The sequence below is a fragment of the Dendrobates tinctorius genome, unplaced genomic scaffold, assembly GCF_039654945.1.
Source record: "Dendrobates tinctorius isolate UK_male_01 unplaced genomic scaffold, ASM3965494v1 ptg000039l, whole genome shotgun sequence".
Taxonomy (NCBI): domain Eukaryota; kingdom Metazoa; phylum Chordata; class Amphibia; order Anura; family Dendrobatidae; genus Dendrobates; species Dendrobates tinctorius.
In genome coordinates this window covers 8,216,493-8,240,023 of record NW_027361707.1, presented here as the reverse complement: position 1 = coordinate 8,240,023, position 23,531 = coordinate 8,216,493, and the positions used below count along the sequence as shown (strand labels likewise).

The 23,531-nt window shown below is 46.9% G+C and overlaps 1 protein-coding gene across 4 annotated transcripts in view; it reads left to right on the top strand.

Annotated features, from left to right (window-relative positions):
• Nucleotides 1-23,531, top strand: part of ZFYVE28 (zinc finger FYVE-type containing 28) — a 159,602-nt gene that overhangs the window by 82,580 nt on the left and 53,491 nt on the right. For all 4 annotated transcript variants that reach the window (XM_073574457.1, XM_073574456.1, XM_073574455.1 and 1 more), the window contains exons 2-3: nt 11,279-11,419; nt 21,876-22,013. In XM_073574457.1, coding sequence (XP_073430558.1) covers nt 11,279-11,419; nt 21,876-22,013 — 279 coding nt within the window. The remainder of the gene's footprint in view (nt 1-11,278; nt 11,420-21,875; nt 22,014-23,531) is intronic.

Sequence of the window (23,531 nt, the reverse complement as noted above, 5' to 3'; positions counted from 1 at the left end):
CTTCCTGCTTACCAGGGTGTGGTGCGCTCCTGAAGATTGGCAGTTCGGACCGGTGTCGTGGCCGCGCAGCTACCCCGGCTTGGGGTTGTATCACGTTTCCAGTTCTCCTTTTTTTTTCTCCTTCTTTTTCCACCTGGTTCCTGACTTGAATATCCAGCTGCAAGGTGTCTTGTGTGAGCCGTCACCAGATGGCCGACACCAGCATTGATGACTATCCGGAGCCGAGTGCAGAGAAGAGGACATTTCAGTGGTCGCTGCTCATAAGGAGCCATTACTGAGCGTTAAAGACTTCAAAGTGAACAAATCCTTCAAGTTTTATAGGGGTTATCCTGGACTAGGAAAACATGGCTGCTTGCTTCCAAATTATAGCGCCACCTGTTATGATTAGGTCACCGAGGAGGATAGCCGGGGAACAAGCTAGGCAACCAGAAAACCAGAGAGGTTGGTAACTTAGCGAATTTCAGACCCCTAAACCTAGCAACACAACTAAAATTAGCCTTGGGAGGTACCTACCTAGGTACCTAGACACCTCGGCACAGCCAAAGCGTTAACTAAGCCTAAAGCAAGAAAGGGGAAAGCTAAACTGCCCCGGAGTAGAACCCCAAAGGAATAGATAGCCCCCAAACATATATTGCTGGTGAGACAAGATGAAGCACAAACACAGGCAGAAAATAGAGTAAGCAAATGATGGGGCCCAAACTGTCTAGATAGAACAGGACAGGAAAGGATACTGTCTGCAATCATGCAAAAAACCATAAGAAAAATCCAACACGTCTGATATGCAAAAATACTGAGGCCACACGACCTCTCCCCCACTAGATCAGAATTCTGGTGTAAACTGGAAGCAAAACAAAAGATACTGATATAACAGGGGACTAGCAATACTGAACAGACTGACATGAGCTGTGGCATATGGAACGGGGTCCAGTACAGGTCCCAGCAGGGAACAATGCTGAACCCACACAGCAAAGCAGAAAGCAGAGAAAGGCAAAACTGGATCAAATGCAAATAGATTCTAGCAAACAAATTACTTATCTGAACGATGCAGGACCAAGCAGGGGGCAAGCTGACTTCAAAATGCACAGGAAGATAACCAAATCACCAGCAACAACTGAGGGAAGCTTGCTCACTTAAATCTTCCCAGTCTGTAACACCTGACCTCCAATCATCCTTTTCAGGTGATTGACTTCTGTCAACTCGACCAGCTCCATTACCCGCAGCAACCACCAGAGGGAGCCCAAACTCCGAAGTCGTGTCAAAAGTGTTCACAACAGCAACCCTTGTCTCTGGGCTGTGCTTGGTATTGCACCTCAGTTCTATTGAAGTGAATGGTGCTTAACTACAGAACCATACACCGCCTATACACAGGGTGGCATTGTTGCTTTCCTTATTTAAATCTAATATATAAAGCTCAATGTGTGTATGTATGTATGTGTGTGTGTATGTTCGGGATAGGGATAGGCATCCGCACCGTCGCAGCTACAGCCACAAAATTTGGCACAATCACACGTCTGGACCCCGAGGGTGGCCTAAGCTATGTTGTGAGGCGAAACTTTAACCCCGCGCGTTCCAATTCACCAAACAATTTTGCCCCTATCTACATAATGGGGAAAAAGTGTGTGTGCATCAAGCCCCGCCCTTCATTATGATGTCACAATGGTTTCCATGGCGACGCTGATTCATCATAGGTTGCAATGGGGATGTTTATGTCATAACGGTTGCCATGGTGATGATGATGTCCTAATGGGTATATGGGCACGGGACTATGGGATGGAGGATGTGTGATGGGTATACTTTATGGGCATGGGACTATGAGATGAAGGATGTGTGATGGGTATATGGGCACTCGACTATGGGATGGAGGATATGTATGATGGGTATATGGTCACAGGACTATGGGATGGAGGATATGTATGATGGGTATATGGTCACAGGACTATGGGATGGAGGATATGTATGATGGGTATATGGTCACAGGACTATGGGATGGAGGATATGTATGATGGGTATATGGTCACAGGACTATGGGATGGAGGATATGTATGATGGGTATATGGTCACAGGACTATGGGATGGAGGATATGTATGATGGGTATATGGTCACAGGACTATGGGATGGAGGATATGTATGATGGGTATATGGTCACAGGACTATGGGATGGAGGATATGTATGATGGGTATATGGTCACAGGACTATGGGATGGAAGATGTATGATGGGTATATGGTCACAGGACTATGGGATGGAAGATGTATGATGGGTATATGGTCACAGGACTATGGGATGGAGAATATATATGATGGGTATACTTTATGGGCATGGGACTATGAGATGAAGGATGTGTGATGGGTATATGGGCACTCTACTATGGGATGGAGGATATGTATGATGGGTATATGGGCACTCGACTATGGGATGGCGAATATGTATGATGGGTATATGGGCATGGGACTATGGGATGGAGGATATGTATGATGGGTATATATGGGCATGGGACTATGGGATGGAGGATATGTATGATGGGTATATGGGCATGGGACTATGGGATGGAGGATCTGTGATGGGTATATGGGCACTGGACTATGGGATGGAGGATATGTATGATGGGTATATGGGCACGGGCCTATGGGATGGAGGATATGTATGATGGGTATATGGGCACTCTACCATGGGATGGAGGATATGTATGATGGGTATATGGGCACTCTACCATGGGATGGAGGATATGTATGATGGGTATATGGGATGGCGAATATGTATGATGGGTATATGGGCACGGGACTATGGGATGGAGGATATGTATGATGGGTATATGGGCATGGGACTATGGGATGGAGTATCTGTGATGGGTATATGGGCACTGGACTATGGGATGGAGGATATGTATGATGGGTATATGGGCATGGGACTATGGGATGGAGGATATGTATGATGGGTATATGGGCACTCTACCATGGGATGGAGGATATGTATGATGGGTATATGGGATGGCGAATATGTATGATGGGTATATGGGCATGGGACTATGGGATGGAGGATATGTATGATGGGTATATATGGGCATGGGACTATGGGATGGAGGATATGTATGATGGGTATATGGGCATGGGACTATGGGATGGAGGATCTGTGATGGGTATATGGGCACTGGACTATGGGATGGAGGATATGTATGATGGGTATATGGGCACGGGCCTATGGGATGGAGGATATGTATGATGGGTATATGGGCACTCTACCATGGGATGGAGGATATGTATGATGGGTATATGGGATGGCGAATATGTATGTTGGGTATATGGGCATGGGACTATGGGATGGAGGATATGTATGATGGGTATATGGGCATGGGACTATGGGATGGAGAATATGTATGATGGGTATATGGGCATGGGACTATGGGATGGAGGATGTGTGATGGGTATATGGGCACTCGACTATGGGATGGAGGATATGTATGATGGGTATATGGGCACGGGCCTATGGGATCGTGGATGTGTGATGGGTATATGGGCACGGGACTATGGGATGGAGGATAATTATAATTTGTTATAACTAACCACAGTTAGTTATTATGCCCGGGCAGCGCTGGGCTCTTCAGCTAGTAAATAAATAAATGTTTTTCCAATGCTGGACAACTGAATGAAGCGCTAACAACAAATGCAAAACTAAGTAAATTTTTGGATAATATTGACATCAAATTAAGGCCTCATTCAGACATTTTTTCATGTAAGAGTGTCTGTGATAGTCTATGGGGCCATTGAGATCAATCAGTCCTTTATTTTTTGCGGACCAAGCAGTCCACAGAAAATCGTAGATGCGTCCAATTTCGATCCGAGGGTCGGCAATGCAAGTCTGTGGCTCCGTGAAAAAAATCGTATTGCATTGGAATGATATTGGACTATCAGAAAGGAAAAGGTGAAGAAACTTTTTAATATTTTTTTTCCCTATGTATGAGATAATCTGAGGATACTCATTAGTCCATTTTTCTCATGCGTGAGCTAATCAGACATGTGAATGATGCCTAAAAGAAAATCTGAAAATGACTGTCAGAGGAAAATGTAAAATCCATACGATCTCCTTGGAAAAGGAACATCTCACTCTCACATTAAACATGCGGGATTAATTGAGGCTGGGAAAGAAAGTAACTAATTATAACTGAGGAAGCGTTAAGTCTATTTAAGCAGTGTTGAGAGAAAGAGCTGACACTTTCATCTACATTCAAGTAGGGACCTCCTTTAGTGATCAGGTGATTGCAGCAAGGATAATTTGGTGGGAAGAAGACACCAAGGCTGAGATTAGTGTGCGCAAAAGCGGGGAAGTACGCTTCCAAACCAAAGAGCTTCCTCTGATCAAAGCACTGAATGTTGGGGTTTGTGTTCATCTGATATTTACGGGAGATATATTTTCGACCTCATAATGAAAGGACGAAAATAAAGTATTTACTCACATCATCTTTAGGCCATTCTAACACTTCCACTTTAACAGTCTGATGGATGATGCTATCCAGGCCATGTTTCATCAGTATGTAAAGGTAAATTCGTGATAAAAAAAACTTCATGATAACTGCACCATCAGGTTTAATTTTCTTTAGTTATCCCTTTAATTGTATGTAATTGTATATATCGTATGTTTTTTTCCCATTTTCTTTCATCTTTGTGTATTTTTTTTTTTTTTATAAACATTACCTTCCTTTCCGGAGTAAATATATTAAATGTAATATACGATACCTGTAATGGGTGTCCTATCCACCTGTATCCTCAGCCAATTGGGTAATTGCCCTGACGTTTGGAGGCAGCAGAGTTTCTTTCCCTTGACTGGTGGCAGCATTGGGATCTGTGTGATGTCTCCGATGCCCCGCATGAGAAATTGGTGGCAACGCTGGGATCTGTGACTGTAAAAGAAAATGCACAAAAATCTTTCACAAGGGGCAATAACATTTTTCGCAGTTTGAGAAATATGCCTTCTCTTGATCACTAATTTAGTTTCTCGTTGGTAAAAATGACAAAAATGTAGAGATTATCCAAGTTTGAACAGGAGCCGGAGAGACCCAGTCCGGGCGCTGCCCTCCTCTCCACCCTACAAATCACTGTGTAAAATATTCAGCAGCGCAGCATAAATTATCCTCGATGATGTGAAGTACAATTGTGTCCTGTACGGTCCGCGCTCGGCTGCCAGATTTGCACTTCTGTCAATTTGTAAATGATTTATTCCCGGCTACAATAGACCCTTTAGAGCCCTTCGAGGTGATGCAATGTGAATGGAACGGTTTGGAGTGTTGTTTGGTTTCCTGTGTGTGGGACAAGTCTTACTTCGTACGGCCTGTGACGCTCTGATCCATATAGAAGTCTTCCCGGCTTCATGGAAAGTTGTTACATTCCAAAGAAATACCAAAAATATTTTACTAAATGCACACATCTTAGGGAGTTGTGCAAAACATATTCAAGGTCTATGTCTCAAGGTGGAAAAGAAAAACTGCTACAAAACATACAAGAAATGCTTCATTTTGTTGTCCCATGTTGTATTGATATCTGTTGAAATCTGCTTGGGAGAAGAAGCTAGCTACTTCCTTCCTCACTATCCCAGGCTGAGCGCTGTATTGACTTCTGTTCTTATCAAAATGGTGGGAGAAGCTAACTGCTTCCTCCTTCATGTGTAACAGACCAATGACTTCAGGGATTTCTATTGAAATCTGAATGGGAAAAGAAGCTAGCTACTTTCTCCGTCACCATCTCAGGATGATTGCTTTATTGACTTCTGTTCTTATCTTCATGGCAGGAGAGGCTAACCACATCCTCCTGCATGCTTTACAGACCAATGACTTCAGGGATTTCTATTGAAATCTTAATGAGAGAAGCTAGCTACTTCCTCCCTCACCATCTCAGGCTGATGGCTGTATTGACTTCTATTCTTATTTGGATGGGAGGAGAAGCTAGCTACTTCCTCCTTCACTATCCCAGGCTGATGGCTGTATTGACTTCTGTTCTTATTTGAATTGGAGGAGAAGCTAGCTACTTCCTCCTTCACTATCCCAGGCTGATGGCTGTATTGACTTCTGTTCTTATTTGAATTGGAGGAGAAGCTAGCTACTTCCTCCTTCACTATCCCAGGCTGATGGCTGTATTGACTTCTGTTCTTATTTGAATGGGAGGAGAAGCTAGCTACTTCCTTCTTCACTATCCCAGGCTGATGGCTGTATTGACTTCTGTTCTTATTTGAATGGGAGGAGAAGCTAGCTACTTCCTTCTTCACTATCCCAGGCTCATGGCTGTATTGACTTCTGTTCTTATTTGAATGGGAGGAGAAGCTAGCTACTTCCTTCCTCACTATCCCAGGCTGAGAGCGGTATTGACTTCTATTCTTATTTGAATGGGAGGAGAAGCTAGCTACTTCCTTCTTCACTATCCCAGGCTGAGAGCGGTATTGACTTCTATTCTTATTTGAATGGGAGGAGAAGCTAGCTACTTCCTTCCTCACTATCCCAGGCTGAGAGCGGTATTGACTTCTGTTCTTATTTGAATGGGAGGAGAAGCTAGCTACTTCCTTCCTCACTATCCCAGGCTGAGAGCGGTATTGACTTCTATTCTTATTTGAATGGGAGGAGAAGCTAGCTACTTACTTCCTCACTATCCCAGACTGAGAGCTGTATTGACTTCTAATTCGTATTTGAATGGCAGGAGAAGCTAGCTACTTCCTCCTTTCATGTGTTACAGACCAATGACTTCAGGGATTTCTATGAAATCTGAATGGGAAAAGAAGCTAGCTACTTCCTCCCTCACCATCAAAGGCTGATGGCTGTTCGTGTATGCAAAAAAAAAATAAAAAACCTGCACAAATGTACGCTACAAGCCTGATTTTCCTAGATGACTTGGAAAAAAGCTGTTGGCAGGATTTATCTTTGCAGGTTCCTTGTTGCGTTATTATTCTGTGGGTATTTTCTGTTACTGGAAGGCTCCTGTGATTCTTTATTTGATGGCCTTTGTGGGATCAGTTGATCTCCAGGGTGGTCATTTATGTTTAATCACATTGCTTGCACACATTTATGATGTTTCTTTTTATTGTTCTGCAGTTGTTATCCGGATTTTTACTTTCATGATGATCTTTAGCCTTTTTTCGTCACTTCTTCTCCATAGATTCTGCAGAACTAATTACACCTTTAATATATGATCCTCGCAGCCGATGTCTATAAAATAAAGTTTTAGCCTGCTGGGGATGCACGGCACCTATGTCTTGTTTTTTTGTCCAGCACGAAATAGTCAATTACTTTTTGTATATGACGCATGGTGAATTCCTGAGAAATCCTGTGTTATCGTAAATTGTTGAGTAATCATATATGCATGTGGTGATCTGCGCAGCGATTATCATCAGTGCTGCCATCTTGTTTGCTCAGCAGATCCTCAAATACTGGTTATCTCTCCAGTTACACAGGGCCGTGTATCAGTTTGGGATATACGGTAATCATGTCCTTCTCAATCGACGTTAGAGCCTGGCATGATAAAGGATCCATCTTTTCTAGTGCTAGGATGTTGGCTCTCATGTAAGAAGACCAATTTCCCCATATGTGATATGAGAACTTCAGAACTTTACTTTTTGCGCCTTCCATCAGACGGGTCCATATAAATAGAAGCCATGAAAATAGTCGGTGCCAAACCCCTAGCTATTGTGCAAATGTAACGGTTGCTGGATGTGTAGCATAACAGGGCTGGCCTTGGAGCACCTGGAACGGCATTGGTCGTGGTGCACCTGGAATGGAAAACCTGGTTCAGAGCCAGCCTTGGAGCAATTGGAACGGAGCACCTGGGAGGAAGCCGGACGTGGAGTTCCTTGAGCGGAGCGCCTAGAACGGAGTCTGATGCGGATCTCCTGACGCAGAGCGCCTAGAACGGAGCCTGATGCGGATCTCCTGACGCAGAGCGCCTAGAACGGAGCCTGATGCGGATCTCCTGACGCAGAGCGCCTAGAACGGAGCCTGATGCGGATCTCCTGACGCGGAGCGCCTAGAGCGGAGCCTGACGCGGAGCTCCTGGAGCGCAGAGCCTGACGCGGAGCTCCTGGAGCAGCGCCTAGAGCAGAGCCTGTAGCGGAGCCCCTGGAGCGGAGCTCCTAGAGCAGCGCCTAGAGCAGAGCCTGACGCGGAGCTACTAGAGCAGCGCCAAGAGCAGAGCCTGGAGCGGAGCGCCTAGAGCAGAGCCCCGAGCCCCTGGAGCGGAGCGCCTGGAGCGCAGCCTGACGCGGAGCGCCTGGTGCGGAGCGCCAGCATGGCGTGGAGCTCATGGCGCGGAGCGCGACGCGGAGCTCATGGCGCGGAGCGCGACGCGGAGCTCATGGCGCGGAGCGCGACGCGGAGCCGGACGCGGAGTGCCTGGCGCGGAGCCGGCCGCGGAACTCCGACGGTGCCGGCTCTGGAGCAACTGTAAAAAAGGAACAGTGCAATAGTTTAATTTCCCCCTTCTCGCAGAGGTCTGTCCCACCCCAATCTGCCACCGATCTGAATGAAATTAAGCTGTGTTGAACCCCCACCACCCTCCTTCCGTCCCCCCACTGGTATGATATAACGCCCTATTGTCAATTTATTCATAAATTTCTGGGAGGAATAACCGAGAAAAAACACAATGAAGAAGATTCCACTTTATAAAATAAATGAGCAAATATTTTTTTAATCTAAAAATAAATAACTCTTATCATAATAACATTTTGCAAACCTTCCCCTGTTGATTGTTTTTCAGTTTTCCTGGTAGTCATTAGTAGTTTGTTTGGTGTCTTTCCCTTGTGATCTTTCTCGTGCCTTGTAGCGAGACATGTCTATGGGTCCTGTAAGGTGATGTGACCGTGGACCTCAGACGCGGTGTTGCTGTATGTAATGAGTGCGCACGCTCGTGTATCCTACTCTTGTGTGTGTTTGTCCTGATGTCATGTGTTGTGTGTGTGTGCCCAGTGTCAGGTGGCTGACGCATCATCATTATGTGGTATTGACATTTGTAAAGCATTGTGTATACTTTTTTTAATGCTGGACACACTGCTCAGGGCACAGATTAGTTTCCTCTGCTCTTACCATACTCATTGGGTGTAATATAAATAGTTAAAATAACCTGTAATAATACAAAATCTCCTTATAACTTTAGAGGACCTGTGACAAGGTCCACAGTGACCAGATTTTGCTCTTATTTTATTCTTGCTGCTCCCGTGATACCGTTCCAGGGATGTGGGCCTTTTGCTAATTATGTTTTTATCAAGGGGGCATGACTTACTGGATCCTCTGGGGAGTTTCTTTAGGCTGATATGAGATGAGATCAGGATGCACACTTGGGATCTAGTAAAATCTCCGATCAGGAGATAAATGTACCTATACAGGGTCTGATCTCATGAGTAGATCAGTGTGCCCATGCAAGGTCTACTCCTATCTGGAATCAAGAGATCAGGGCGCTGAAACAGGATTTAGTTCCATTTGGGATCAGGAGATTAGTGTGCCCATACAGGGTCTAGTCTCTTCTGAGAGAGGCTGCAGAATACAGGGTATGGTCTTATCTGGAGTTCAGGGTGCAGATGCAGGGTCTGGTCCCATCTGGGAGATCAGTGGGCCCATACAGGTTCTAGTACCATCTGGGATCAGGAGATCAGTGAACCCATATAGGGTCTAGTCTCATCTGGGATCAGGAGATCGGTGAACCCATACAGGGTCTAGTCCCCTCTGGGATCTGGAGATATCAAGGTCTAGTACCATCAAGGATCAGGAGACCCGCGTGCCCCTACAGGTTCTAGTCCCATCTAGGATCAAGAGATCAGTGAACCCATACAGGGTCTAGTCCCATCTGGGATCAGGAGATCAACGAACCCTTACAGGGTCTAGTAACATCTGAGATGAGGAGATCAGTGGGCCCATACAGGGTCTAGTACCATCTGGGATCAGGAGATTATTGAGCCCATACAAGGTCTAGCCCCATCTGGGATGAAGAGATCAGTAGGCCCATACAGGTTCTATTACCATCTGGGATCAGGAGATCAGTGGGCCCATACAGGGTCTAGTCCCATCTGGGATCAGGAGATCAGTGGGCCTATACAAGGTCTAGTCCCATCTGGGATGAGATCAGTGGGCCCATACAGGGCCTAGTCCCATCTGGGATCAGGAGATTATTGGGCCCATACAGGGTCTAGCACCATCTGGGCGATCAGGAGATCAGTGGGCCCATACAGGGTCTAGTACCATCTGGGATCATGAGATCAGTGGGCCCATACAGGGTCTAGTCCCATCTGGGATCAGGAGATCAGTGGGCCTATACAAGGTCTAGTCCCATCTGGGATGAGATCAGTGGGCCCATACAGGGCCTAGTCCCATCTGGGATCAGGAGATTATTGGGCCCATACAGGGTCTAGTACCATCTGGGTGATCAGGAGATCAGTGGGCCCATACAGGGTCTAGTACCATCTGGGATCATGAGATCAGTGGGCCCATACAGGGTCTAGTACCATCTGGGATCAGGAGATCAATGGGCCCATACAGGGTCTAGTCACATCTGGGATCAGGAGATCAGTGGGCCCATACAGGGTCTAGTACCATCTGGGCGATCAGGAGATCAGTGGGCCCATACGGGGTCTAGTACTATCAGGAGATCAGTGTGCCCATACAGGGTCTAGTACTATCAGGAGATCTGGGTGCAGATACAGGATTATGGAATCCTAAAAATGGGTTCTTATTGTGACTGTAGCAGCATGAAGTACACGCAGTCCTCCTTGTGTGTGATTGATGTTTCTGCAGCTCCGAGTTTCCCTCCTCTCCTCCCTTTCCCATGTAAGTTGAGGTCAGTGAATTTCTATTCTGTCCCCGGCAGTGAGAGCAGCCGGCTCTGGCAGCCCTGATTTTATTACAAGAATGAGAGGCGATAGATGGAAGGTGGATTGTTTCTGCGGACGTAAATCACATTTATCGCTGTGTTGTGGCAGCCAGGCTGAGCTACAAATAAATAAAGCCGTGCTTTACAAAAAAAAAGGCACATCATGCAAAATATTTTTTTGGCGAGAGAGCACAGAAAATCGAAACTCCATGATCCATTGTGCAGGTTCTCTCCACTGTGACGAGCATGCTCGTGTTCACAAGGACACTGGGGATAGAGCTGGCTTACAATGATGCTCTCACTAGTGAACACTAAACTTACATATATACCGTGTGTATATATATATATGTATATATATATATATATATATATATATATATATATATATATATATATATATATATATATATATATATCTTATCTTTTTTTTTTTTTTTGCCTTTTTCTAGAGGTCAGATCCGCAACTTCTTGCTCAATTCTACTATGCAGATGAAGAACTCAACCAAGTGGCGGCTGAACTGGACAGCCTGGATGGCCGGAAGGATCCTCAGAGGTGTACGCTGCTCGTGAACCAGTTTCGTTCATGTCAGGTGAGTTAGTAAATTAATGTCGGTGGTGTTTTTGGCATCATTTGGTTTTGTGGTGATGGGTAAGTGGCAACCTGGTCCTTTACGGGTAAGCCCACATGGGAAAGACTATACGGGTAAGCCCACATGGGAAAGACTATACGGGTAAGCCCACATGGGAAAGACTATCAGTGGATTTTACCAGCGCAGCTAAAATCCGCAGCAAATCACACTACCAGTGGATGGCTTTTTAAAAAAACTTTTCCACACATTGCAGACTTTTCCTAGGGGCAGATTTGCATCGGCAGGATATCCATTTATTTTGCATCGGTTTTAGAGCTTTCGATGTAGCAGTGGAATGTGCTTGCACTTTTTTCTGCAGATTCTTTGTGCAAAAAAAAAATCTGTTGCGTGTGGACATACCCTTACTGTTCATGCAAAGTCAAACACAGCACCGTAAATATGGATGTGCCTTTTACTGCAGTTTAGCTGAAATATGAGAACAGGCAGAACAGTACACAGCTCCAGAACCAGGTACAGTACACAGCTCCAGAACCAGGTACAGTACACAGCTCCAGAACCAGGTACAGTACACAGCTCCAGAACCAGGTACAGTACACAGCTCCAGAACCAGGTACAGTCACAACCAGTAGTACAGGGATGTGTCACTCCACAAAGTGCTGCAGCCTATTCCTTCTGTTAATTAGTAAGTAGGGGGGGTGGTATTTTGGGATGTGGTCCCCAGCGATCATAAACTGATGGCTCATCCTCAGAATAGGTGATTAATTAAAGATACTGAACAGTTCCTTTCGGTTACATACCAGGATGAAGTGTGCTGCCGGCGGTGGGGGCAACCTGGATCTATGTACCAGCTGCCCGGCGGTGGGGGCAACCTGGATCTATGTACCAGCTGCCGGCGGTGGGGGCAACCTGGATCTATGTACCAGCTGCTGGCGGTGGGGGCAACCTGCAGATTTTTTTTACCAGCCTTGCAATTTTTTAATATCATCATACAAAGTTTCATTGAAAATAATTTACCCTTAGAGGTTGCAAAAGACAACGGCAAATGCAGATTGCGTTAGCCAGATGCCGGAGATCTCCCGGGGGCTTTATTATAAAGCTAATTAGCGTCTATAGATGTAAGTATTGCTTGTGTTGTGTTCCTAGTTAAATATGTGCGGTGCCAAAAGAATACAGGCCAATAATGTGATAAACTGATGTTTTAGAAAAACAGGAGTTTAAGCCATAAAAGAACACTTTAGTTCCTGCCGAGCGAGATGCGCTTTCATCATTAACCCCCCGCCGCATCCGAGAAGGAGCCGCCGGTGGATCAACTAATGGCTGACATCAGAGGCGAGGAGAGTGTAGGACTGCATCAATGTCAATCATCGACACAACTGCCGCCGCCACGGCGGATCACTGCGCTCCATACGATGAAGATCAAAGCTGTGCCAAGCCTCCAGACACTTCTGCCCTTGGTCTGTGTACTATCCGGGGCTGGGTTATGGTTAGTGGAGACTGGATGATGAGGGAACGTGCTCGGATAAGGTGTTATCTGAGCATGCTCATGCGCTAAGCGTGTCTTTGGCGTGCTTGAAAAATATGCGAGTCCCCGAGGCTGTTCGACACATATAGAGATTGCCTAACAAACAGCTAATCCCTGCCACGGTGATTCAAAATTTTTTTTCGAGCACTCTGTTATTACCGGAGCATGCTCAGAGAACGCCTTATCCAACCACGTTCCCTCATCACTAGTCGAGACACCTGGGCAAAAATTTGATGGGTGCCCACATTCAAACCCTGGACTTCCTTACTGCCCCAAACAGCCACATACATGGCCCTTTCTACTGAAGTCTATGGGAGTTGCTTGAGAGACTCATTTGTATGTGAACCCCTAGAGAAGTTGGGGGTCTAGGAGGCATACAAACCTCAGTAGTGGAGGCCACAGTGGCTGTATGGTGGTAAAGTCCCAGGGCATAGCCCCATTGTGCCCATAATCCGGCCCCTTCAGGTATTCATGGCTGAGATTGGATCGCCCCTTTAAGTTTTAAAGAGACAGCATTGTCAGTGGCAGCCCTTTACTGTTCCGTCAGAACGGGCGCCCGCTCTGACGGAATGTTGACGAGCTGCAGCCGATCAGCGGGCTCTGATTGACTGGCTGCAGCGTTCACATGTCACAACGATTCATGTCACCCAGCGGGAACAGCAGCACTCTGGGAGATGAGAATAAATTGTTTTGAGGGTTTTTTTGTGGGACACCAAAGTGATTTAAAGGGAACCTGTCATGTAAAAATGCTCTAAACCCAAATAGTGAGGCGGCTGTCAGTCAGTGCCGGGGGTGCGGATACAGACGCTGCTTACTATGTACTGAGCGGTGACTGAACCGTGTTGGCCGCACCCCTATGACTAAAAGCAGGAGGTGGGGTGGGGTGGGAATAAGGTTCACTTCCTCCAGGCAGCGGGGCTTTCAGTGTTGGCAGTCGCACGGTGTTCGTACGCGATTATCCTGCAGGTTAAGTCCATGTCTGTAGATTAAGAGCAGTTTTGACTGGTTCCCTTTAAGCTGGCATTATTCTATAGAAGACTCTTTGGTTTCTTCTAGAAGACCAGTCTGTGCAGATCTGATGGATAATACAAGGCATGCGTACCCTCCGCACACCCAGCGATGCCTCTCCTCCGCTCACACTTGACCACTGCTGCAGCAATGATGTCCCGACAACAGCATGTCGCTGCTGCATCCAATCACTGGGTTCGATAGTCTTGTGATTGGCTGAGTCTAATGATTGGCTGCAGCAGTCACGTGCTGTAGTCGTGCCATCATCGCTGCAGCCTGTCAGCAAAGAACAGGGCAACAGCAGAGAGGCAGCACTGGAGCAGGAAGGGGGACGGAGGAAGGACTGCTCATTTTGTTTTACGAAAATTATGTCTATATGATAAAGTATATAAAAAAATAAATAAAATAAAAAAAACCTAGAAAACCCGTCAGCTTTGGATTTTGCAGGAAGGGGAAATTTAGCTGATCTATGGGAAATGGGGAGGGTCTTTGTTTCAGGAAGTGGGAAGGGTCTTTTGTCTCTCTAAAGGTAATGGGGAGGGCCTCTGTCTCTGTATGGGAGGTGGGGCAAATCGTCTTTTTTTTTTTTTTTTTTTTATCGGTCTTTCTTTCCCGTCATGCTGCTTTCCGTTTAGGGCAGGCAAGTCATTGGGCAACCAGGTGTCATGCATGCTATAGCACTTATAGCTCTGGCAGAGTGCTGATGAGGAAAGTTTTATCTTGCTGGGGACAAGAGAAGCCTTAATATAAGCAAAAAGGGACACAGCTACTTACATCTGAGGCCCTCGGGAGGTATGGGGTTAATGACCATTTCTGCTGGATGACAAATATTAATACTGGGAAGTGTAATACGTACCTGCTGCGCCCTGCCTGGTCGTCGGGCCTGCCGCGCCCTGCCTGGTCGTCGGGCCTGCCGCGCCCTGCCTGGTCGTCGGGCCTGCCGCGCCCTGCCGGGTCATCGGGCCTGCCGGGTCGTCGGGCCTGCCGCGCCCTGCCGGGTCGTCGGGCCTGCCGCGCCCTGCCGGGTCGTCGGGCCTGCCGCGCCCTGCCGGGTCGTCGGGCCTGCCGCGCGGTCCATGTATAAGCAGCGGTGGAACTTTCCATTGTCTTATCTCCGTGATTTTGTTCCTACCCAATCGTTGTTATTTATTGATGATTTTCAGAACAGCAGATAATTAATAACGCAGATAATTGTCCGTTAATTAAACCGCAGCAACTTTTATTTTATTTTTTTACTAATTGAGTCCTCCCGCCTCCGTTGTTTAGTTGTTGTACCGTGATGCGCTTAGGTAATGTTCGCTTGTCATTGTGATTTGTAATGAGTGCTAATTACATGGGGACGTCTTTAGGCATGAAGTCTGCAGCAAGACTCTTCTCAGGGCCTAATGAGCTGTACAATGTGCTGCTGCCTCCCTGCAATGTGCGCCTCCTCCTGCACCAGAGAGAGAGGAGATCCAGGGGACGGACCGCTATATATACTCGCAATCTGCATTCCTCCGAGCTGCACATGATAAATCTTTATATTAGTCAATAAATGCAGGAAATGGGGCTTCAGCCATCGCCGCCACCGGTTTGATTTATTCTTTTATTCTGCCCCAATGCCATCCTGTAAAAATCTACACACAAAAGTTGGGAATTTAAAAAAAAAAAAAAATAAATAAAATTCTGAACTCCTGCTTCTACTAGATTTTTGGCACCTGGCAGTCAGGAAAATTATGCAGATACAGGCTGTAAAGCGATCGGATTGCTGGATTATTAATGCCATCTCTGGTGTTGCGTCTCTCCTGGTGAGGTGGATGTATGGCAATTGAAGGAACAGGACTGGAACCATGGAGTTCGATGAAGTGGAGACCACTATGACATTGATGCATCAGGATGGGCAGAATGGCTGGACAGTAATTGGAAGAACAAGACTGGAACCTCAGAGTTCGATGAACCAGAGACCACTGCCTATGCAGCAGGATGGGCAGAATGGCTGGATGGTAACTGGAAGAACAGGACTGGAACCTTGGAGTTCGATGAAGTGGAGACCACTGACTATGCAGCAGAATGGCTGGACGGTAGCTGGGAGAACAGGACTGGAACCTTGGAGTTCGATGAAGTGGAGACCACTATGACATTGATGCAGCAGGATGGCTGGACGGTAACTGGAAGAACAGGACTGGAACCTTGGAGTTCGATGAAGTGGAGACCGCTATGACATTGATGCAGCAGGATGGCTGGACGGCAACTGGAGGAGGCGTACTGGAACCTTGGAGTTTGGTGAAGCTGAGACTTGATGGTAATATACCAGAATAGACATAGTGATGTGGCAGAGCGGAGTTCATCAGGAAGTCCAATGCAGAGCTGACTCAATGATATAGCATAACTGGGAATGTCACGGAGTCCAGTACTGAACTGGTCAGTAGCAGAGCCGGGAATGTCACAATGTCTAGAATTGCAATGACAGCATTACAGAGTTGTGATACTCGCAAGCTTCACGTACTACCAGTTATATATTAGGGTAGTTAGATAATCAGTGTGGGCCAAAACTGACCTTTAGAACAGCAGAGCCTAGCAATGTAGCAGAGCATACACCAGAAGGCTCAGTGCCGGATTGCAGAACTGGGTATTTCAAGATGTTTGAAGCCGAGTTAGCGCAGTGAAGTTCTCTGTGCTAGCAACATGGATGAAAACTACCTGAATACTCAGACGGCAACCTGCTGCCTGAGCCATCCTACAAATGTGTGCCTTGTAATCTATACTCAGGACAGCGGAGAGAGGTGGCTGAGGCAGGAGAAGGGTGCAGCACCCAGCACTGGAGCCAGGACCGCTACATAACACTTGGCTTAGTACTCCAAAATGGTTATGTATACAACAGCTTGCTTTGTTATAGGGCGCCCAGTCATGGAGACCTACATAGGATTGTGTCAGACTTAAGTAATGAAGGATAATAATCCCAATTTGGAGCCTGTTTATTATATTAGTTTCATTTGGAACTTTTCCAAACTATTACTTGGCCCGAATGGTCTCCCTTGAACCTCACTTTTGTTTATTTTTATAAAATTTGGTACCATAGTTTGGTTTGTTTTCTGACTGCTTGCAGTCACCACTAGAGGGATCCTGGGAGCTAACTGCATACATCAGTGAATGTGATGTAAGGACTGTATGCAGTAATGGGAACTGCTCCCTCTAGTGGTGGCTGCAGAAAGCATTGGATCAACAGGACTCTGTGCCAAGCACTTCCTGGTGGTCAGAGGGCAAACTGACTCTCCAACAAGACACCGACACGGCGGATATCAAGAAGAGCTTGAACTTTATTTACAGGTCTTCCAATATGGAGGCAATAATCTTGTTGGTGTCTTCTTATTTGGCATAGACCCTCACTCGGATACAGCACCAGCACCCGGGTACAACTGCAGCCTCTGCACCTGCCGTACCCCGGGGCTGATCCTCTGCTGCTTGGATTACTGGCTTAGTATTTTCCATTTTGTTCCATTCTAAACTTGTTAATTATTGCAAAAAGTCATAGAAGTTAATTCAGCACAAGTAATTACCCAACAAATGGGAAAAATCGCACCATTAATTCCGTAACTGCTCATTTGACCAACGTCAAACTCTGTTCTGACCCAGTTAATGGTGACTGCAGGCAGGTAGGCAGCAGATATCGTTCGGTCACCCTTAATTACACGTGTAATTAGGCACTTGAAGTTTCTTGACCAGCCCTGATGATGATTGGCAATTATTCTGGATAGCTTAGCTTTTAGCATTCGCTGCACTTGTGTGTTCTGGTAACCTGCCGCTTCCATCTAGTGGTGGTGTATAAAATTGCGCCTGCTGCTGCCATCTAGTGGTGGTGTATAAAATTATGCCTGCTGCTGCCATCTAGCGGTGGTGTATAAAATTATGCCTGTTGCTGCCATCTAGCGGTGGTGTATAAAATTATGCCTGCTGCTGCCATCTAGTGGTGGAGTATAAAATTGTGCCTGCTGCTGCCATCTAGTGGTGGTGTATAAAATTGTGCCTGCTGCTGCCATCTAGTGGTGGTGTATAAAATTGCGCCTGCTGCTGCCAGCTAGTGGTGGTGGATAAAATTGTGCCTGCTGCCGCCATCTAGTGGTGGTGTATAAAATTGTACCTGCTGCCATCTAGTGGTGGTGTATAAAATTATGCCTGCTGCTGCCATCTAGTGGTGGTGTATAAAATTGTGCCTGCTGCTGCCAGCTAGTGGTGGTGTATAAAATTGCGCCTGCTGCTGCCAGCTAGTGGTGGTGTATAAAATTGCGCCTGCTGCTGCCAGCTAGTGGTGGTGGATAAAATTGTGCCTGCTGCCACCATCTAGTGGTGGTGGATAAAATTGTACCTGCTGCCGCCATCTAGTGGTGGTGTATAAAATTGTACCTGCTGCTGCCATCTAGTGGTGGTGTATAAAATTGTGCCTGCCGCTGCCAGCTAGTGGTGGTGTATAAAATTGTGCCTGCTGCTGCCATCTAGTGGTGGTGTATAAAATTGTGCCTGCTGCTGCCAGCTAGTGGTGGTGTATAAAATTGCGCCTGCTGCTGCCATCTAGTGGTGGTGTATAAAATTGTGCCTGCTGCTGCCAGCTAGTGGTGGTGTATAAAATTGTGCCTGCTGCTGCCATCTAGTGGTGGTGTATAAAATTGTGCCTGCTGCTGCCAGCTAGTGGTGGTGTATAAAATTGCGCCTGCTGCTGCCAGCTAGTGGTGGTGTATAAAATTATGCCTGCTGCTGCCATCTAGTGGTGGTGTATAAAATTGTGCCTGCCGCTGCCATCTAGTGGTGGTGTATAATATTGTGCCGGCTGCTGCCATCTAGTGGTGACGTATAAAATTGTGCCTGCTGCTGCCAGCTAGTGGTGGTTTATAATAGTGCCTGCTTCTGTCAAGACTGGGCCTTTAATTGTCTGCAGACAGATTTGTTCACAGGTTTTATGGACTGATGAGATGACGGTGACTCTTGGCGGACCAGATGGATGGGCCGTGGCTAGATCAGTAACGGGTAGATTTCCACTCAGATGCCAGGAAAGTGGAAATAGAGGACTGCAATGGGCTGAGATTATTAAAATTGAGCTGATTGGACCTTTTCGGGTTGAAGATGGACTCGAAATCTCCTCCCAAACCTACTGCCAAATGTTAAATACTGATAGTAATCATCAAAAATACAAAATGCCTAATAATTCTGCCACTATGTACTCTAGGTTTCCTAAATGGTCACTTTCACAAACTATGCAAATATCAATAGAACAGAAAATAACGAGCTTGGTGATGCATCTCATATAAATATTATTCTTTCTCCATTTAAGAGCCATTTCTTTCCTTGCCTCCTGAACTCCTCATTGACGCTGAAAATCTGTTCCATTCCATTCTGGTTAAAGCAAAATAGACTTTCAGCTGAGTAGAGATCGGGTTACCACTGCCTGTGGAAGTCTGTGTATAGGCAATGATTGGAAGGAGGGAGCAACAGAGTGAGACTCAGTCAGAGAACTTTTTTTTTCTGCTTTCTAGTAAGTGACTTATCTCACCCCAGAGCTGCATTCACAGCTACACTGCTAACTGCTGTTGTATAATGTCTTTTTGTGGTTTATTTTACTTTTAAATAGTTGCATGGGGTCCATTGGACCCTAAACTAGTTTGTTTTCGTCATATTTCCACAAGTATGAAGGGTAGGTAACCATCTGTTTCGGGCGCCCCTCCCTCCTCAGTGCATCGCAAGATGCACGATCAATAGTGCAAGTACGGTATTTTAGTGCGACTAACTGAAGGGGTTGTCGGTTAAATCAAGTTACTAGCGATGCAAAGAATGGTGTATAACACATTTAACAGTGGGGAGGAGGGGTGTAACTGCTGAGACCCACATAGATTTGGGTCACTTTTATCCCCTTTTCAAAATGGAGTGGCAGTGCTCTACTCGTTCTCCAGAGCTTACAGAATTAGCAGAGTGCAGCCCTGTAAGACTGGAGCAGGGGTTGAGCCTTCCCTCTAAATCAGTGTGGATCTCGCTAGATCTCCCTGACAATCAGTTTACTAACTTTTTCCATTGCCTGTGAACTGTACGCACTTTAAAAAATGGTGGTTGGCATGTGCACTAAGTGTCCAAGAGGCCCCCTTGAGGGTTCTCTTAATCCATGGTGAACGGGCATTGACCCACTTGTGCATCTTGCAAAATATCACTGCTTGCCCTTTTACAGTGACGCACATGCTCTGGTGATGCGTATGCTGCAGTGCGCATGCTCTGGTGATGCGTATGCTCCTGTGCGCATGCTCTGGTGATGCGTATGCTCCAGTGCGCATGCTCTGGTGATGCATATGCTCCAGTGCGCATGCTCTGGTGAATCGCTTGCTCCAGTGCGCATGCTCTGGTGATGCATATGCTCCAGTGCGCATGCTCTAGTGAATAGCTTGCTCCAGTGCGCATGCTCTGGTGATGCATATGCTCCAATGCGCATGCTCTGGTGAATCGCTTGCTCCAGTGCGCATGCTCTGGTGATGCATATGCTCCAGTGCGCATGCTCTAGTGAATAGCTTGCTCAAGTGCGCATGCTCTGGTGATGCATATGCTCCTGTGCGCATGCTCTGGTGAATCGCTTGCTCCAGTGCGCATGCTCTGGTGATGCGCATGCTCTGGTGAATCGCTTGCTCTAGTGCGCATGCTCTGGTGAATAGCTTGCTCCAGTGCGCATGCTCTGGTGAAGCATATGCTCCAGTGCGCATGCTCTAGTGAATAGCTTGCTCCAGTGCGCATGCTCTGGTGATGCATATGCTCCAGTGCGCATGCTCTGGTGAATCGCTTGCTCCAGTGCGCATGCTCTGGTGATGCACATGCTCTGGTGAATCGCTTGCTCTAGTGCGCATGCTCTGGTGAATAACTTGCTCCAGTGCGCATGTTCTGGTGAATAGCTTGCTCCAGTGCGCATGCTCTGGTGAATCGCTTGCTCCAGTGCGCATGCTCTGGTGATGCGCATGCTCTGGTGAATCGCTTGCTCTAGTGCGCATGCTCTGGTGAATAGCTTGCTCCAGTGCGCATGTTCTGGTGAATAGCTTGCTCCAGTGCGCATGCTCTGGTGAATCGCTTGCTCCAGTGCGCATGCTCTGGTGATGCGCATGCTCTGGTGAATCGCTTGCTCTAGTGCGCATGCTCTGGTGAATAGCTTGCTCCAGTGCGCATGCTCTGGTGATGCATATGCTCCAGTGCGCATGCTCTGGTGATGCATATGCTCCAGTGCGCATGCTCTGGTGATGCATATGCTTCAGTGCGCATGCTCTGGTGATGCGTATGCTCCAGTGCGCATGCTCTGGTGAATTGCTTGCTCTAGTGCGCATGCTCTGGTGATGTGTATGCTCCAGTGCGCATGCTCTGGTGATGCGTATGCTCCAGTGCGCATGCTCTAGTGAATCGCTTGCTCTAGTGCGCATGCTCTGGTGATGTGTATGCTCCAGTGCATATGCTCCAGTGCTCATGCTCTGGTGATGCGCTTGCTCTAGTGCGCACGCTCTGGTGATGCGTATGCTCCAGTGTGTATGCTCTGGTGATTCATATGCTCTAGTGCGCATGCTCTGGTGATACGTATGCTCCAGTGTGCATGCTCTGGTGATGCGTATGCTCCAGTGTGCATGCTCTGGTGATGCGTATGCTCCAGTGCGCATGCTCTGGTGATGCGTATGCTCCAGTGCGCATGCTCTGGTGATGCGTATGCTCCAGTCCTCATGCTCTGGTGAATCGCTTGCTCTAGTGCGCATGCTCTGGTGATGCGTATGCTCCAGTGCTCATGCTCTGGTGATGCACATCCGCCATCTACCACGCAGACTTTCTCACGAGTGCACAGGGATTCGGGAACTTGTGATTGACAGTAGCAGGTCACATGACTATAAATCCAATAAATATAGATATGTTCTCACCTTTTTTTTTTTTTTTTTTCCCCCCATCTAGGACAATGTTCTGAATATCATAAACCAGATCATGGAGGAATGTATACAGCACGAGCGGGCGAACCGGGATTTTTGTGTGAAATTTCCTGAAGAAATTCGTCACGATAATCTGGCAGGACAGCTCTGGTTTGGCGCGGAGGTGAGACCCTAGAATTTTCATATGGCGCTAACATCCTTGTTGTTTGCTGCCAATATTCCCGCTGTACAGGCAGATGGTCGGATGCAAGCTACGTAGTGTAGCGGTCAGCTTTACCAGCGGGAGGTTCCGGTTTTCATTACCTAGTTACAGGGAACACAGGAAAGTCTATTGTAAAGTATCTGATTAAAGGGGCTGTCTAGGTACAAGTCCTCACCCATCATCCATGGGTGGGTGATAAAGTGCTGATTGGTGGGGGTCCGACCGCCGGGACCCGTACTGACCTGCAGAACAGGTAATTTTTTTTTGGCTAAAAGTAGTTGGAGGAGCGAGTGTAACATACAAGGCCACGATTAAGACCACTAGTATGGTCGAAACACGTAGGACCGCAGCGTTGGACCACTGGAATACATCAATGTGGTTTACATATAACAGGATAGTAATAAGACTAAAAGAATATAATAACCATAGCGGGGGAGTGTAGTGATACCGGGGGGAGTGTATAGTAATATCGGGGGGGAGTGTAGTGATATCGGGGGGGGGGGGGGGGAGTGTATAGTAATATCGGGGGGGAGTGTACAGTAATATCGGGGGGGAGTGTACAGTAATATCGGGGGGAGTGTACAGTAATATCGGGGGGAGTGTATAGTAATATCGGGGGGAGTGTTTAGTAATATCGGGAGTGTATAGTAATATCGGGGGGAGTGTTTAGTAATATCGGGAGTGTAGTGATATCGGGGGGAGTGTATAGTAATATCGGGAGTGTAGTGATATTGGGGGGGGTGTAGTGATATCGGGGGGGGGGGGGAGTGTATAGTAATATCGGGGGGGATGTACAGTAATACCGGGGGGAGTGTACAGTAATATCGGGGGGGAGTGTTTAGTTATATCGGGAGTGTATAGTAATATCGGGAGTGTATAGTAATATCGGGGGGAGTGTTTAGTGATATCGGGGGGAGTGTATAGTAATATCGGGAGTGTAGTGATATTGGGGGGGAGTGTAGTGATATTGGGGGGGAGTGTATTGATATTGGGGGGGAGTGTATAGTAATATCGGGGGGAGTGTTTAGTAATATCGGGGGGAGTGTTTAGTAATATCGGGAGTGTATAGTAATATCGGGAGTGTATAGTAATATCGGGGGGAGTGTTTAGTAATATCGGGCGTGTATAGTAATATCGGGGGGAGTGTATAGTAATATCGGGGGAGTGTTTAGTAATATCGGGAGTGTAGTGATATCGGGGGGAGTGTATAGTAATATCGGGAGTGTATAGTAATATCGGGGGGAGTGTATAGTAATATCGGGGGGAGTGTATAGTAATATCGGGGGGAGTGTATAGTAATATCGGGGGGAGTGTATAGTAATATCGGGGGGGAGTGTATAGTAATATCGGGGGGGAGTGTATAGTAATATCGGGGGGGAGTGTATAGTAATATCGGGGGGGAGTGTTTAGTAATATCGGGAGTGTAGTGATATCGGGGGGAGTGTATAGTAATATCGGGGGGGGGGGGGAGTGTATAGT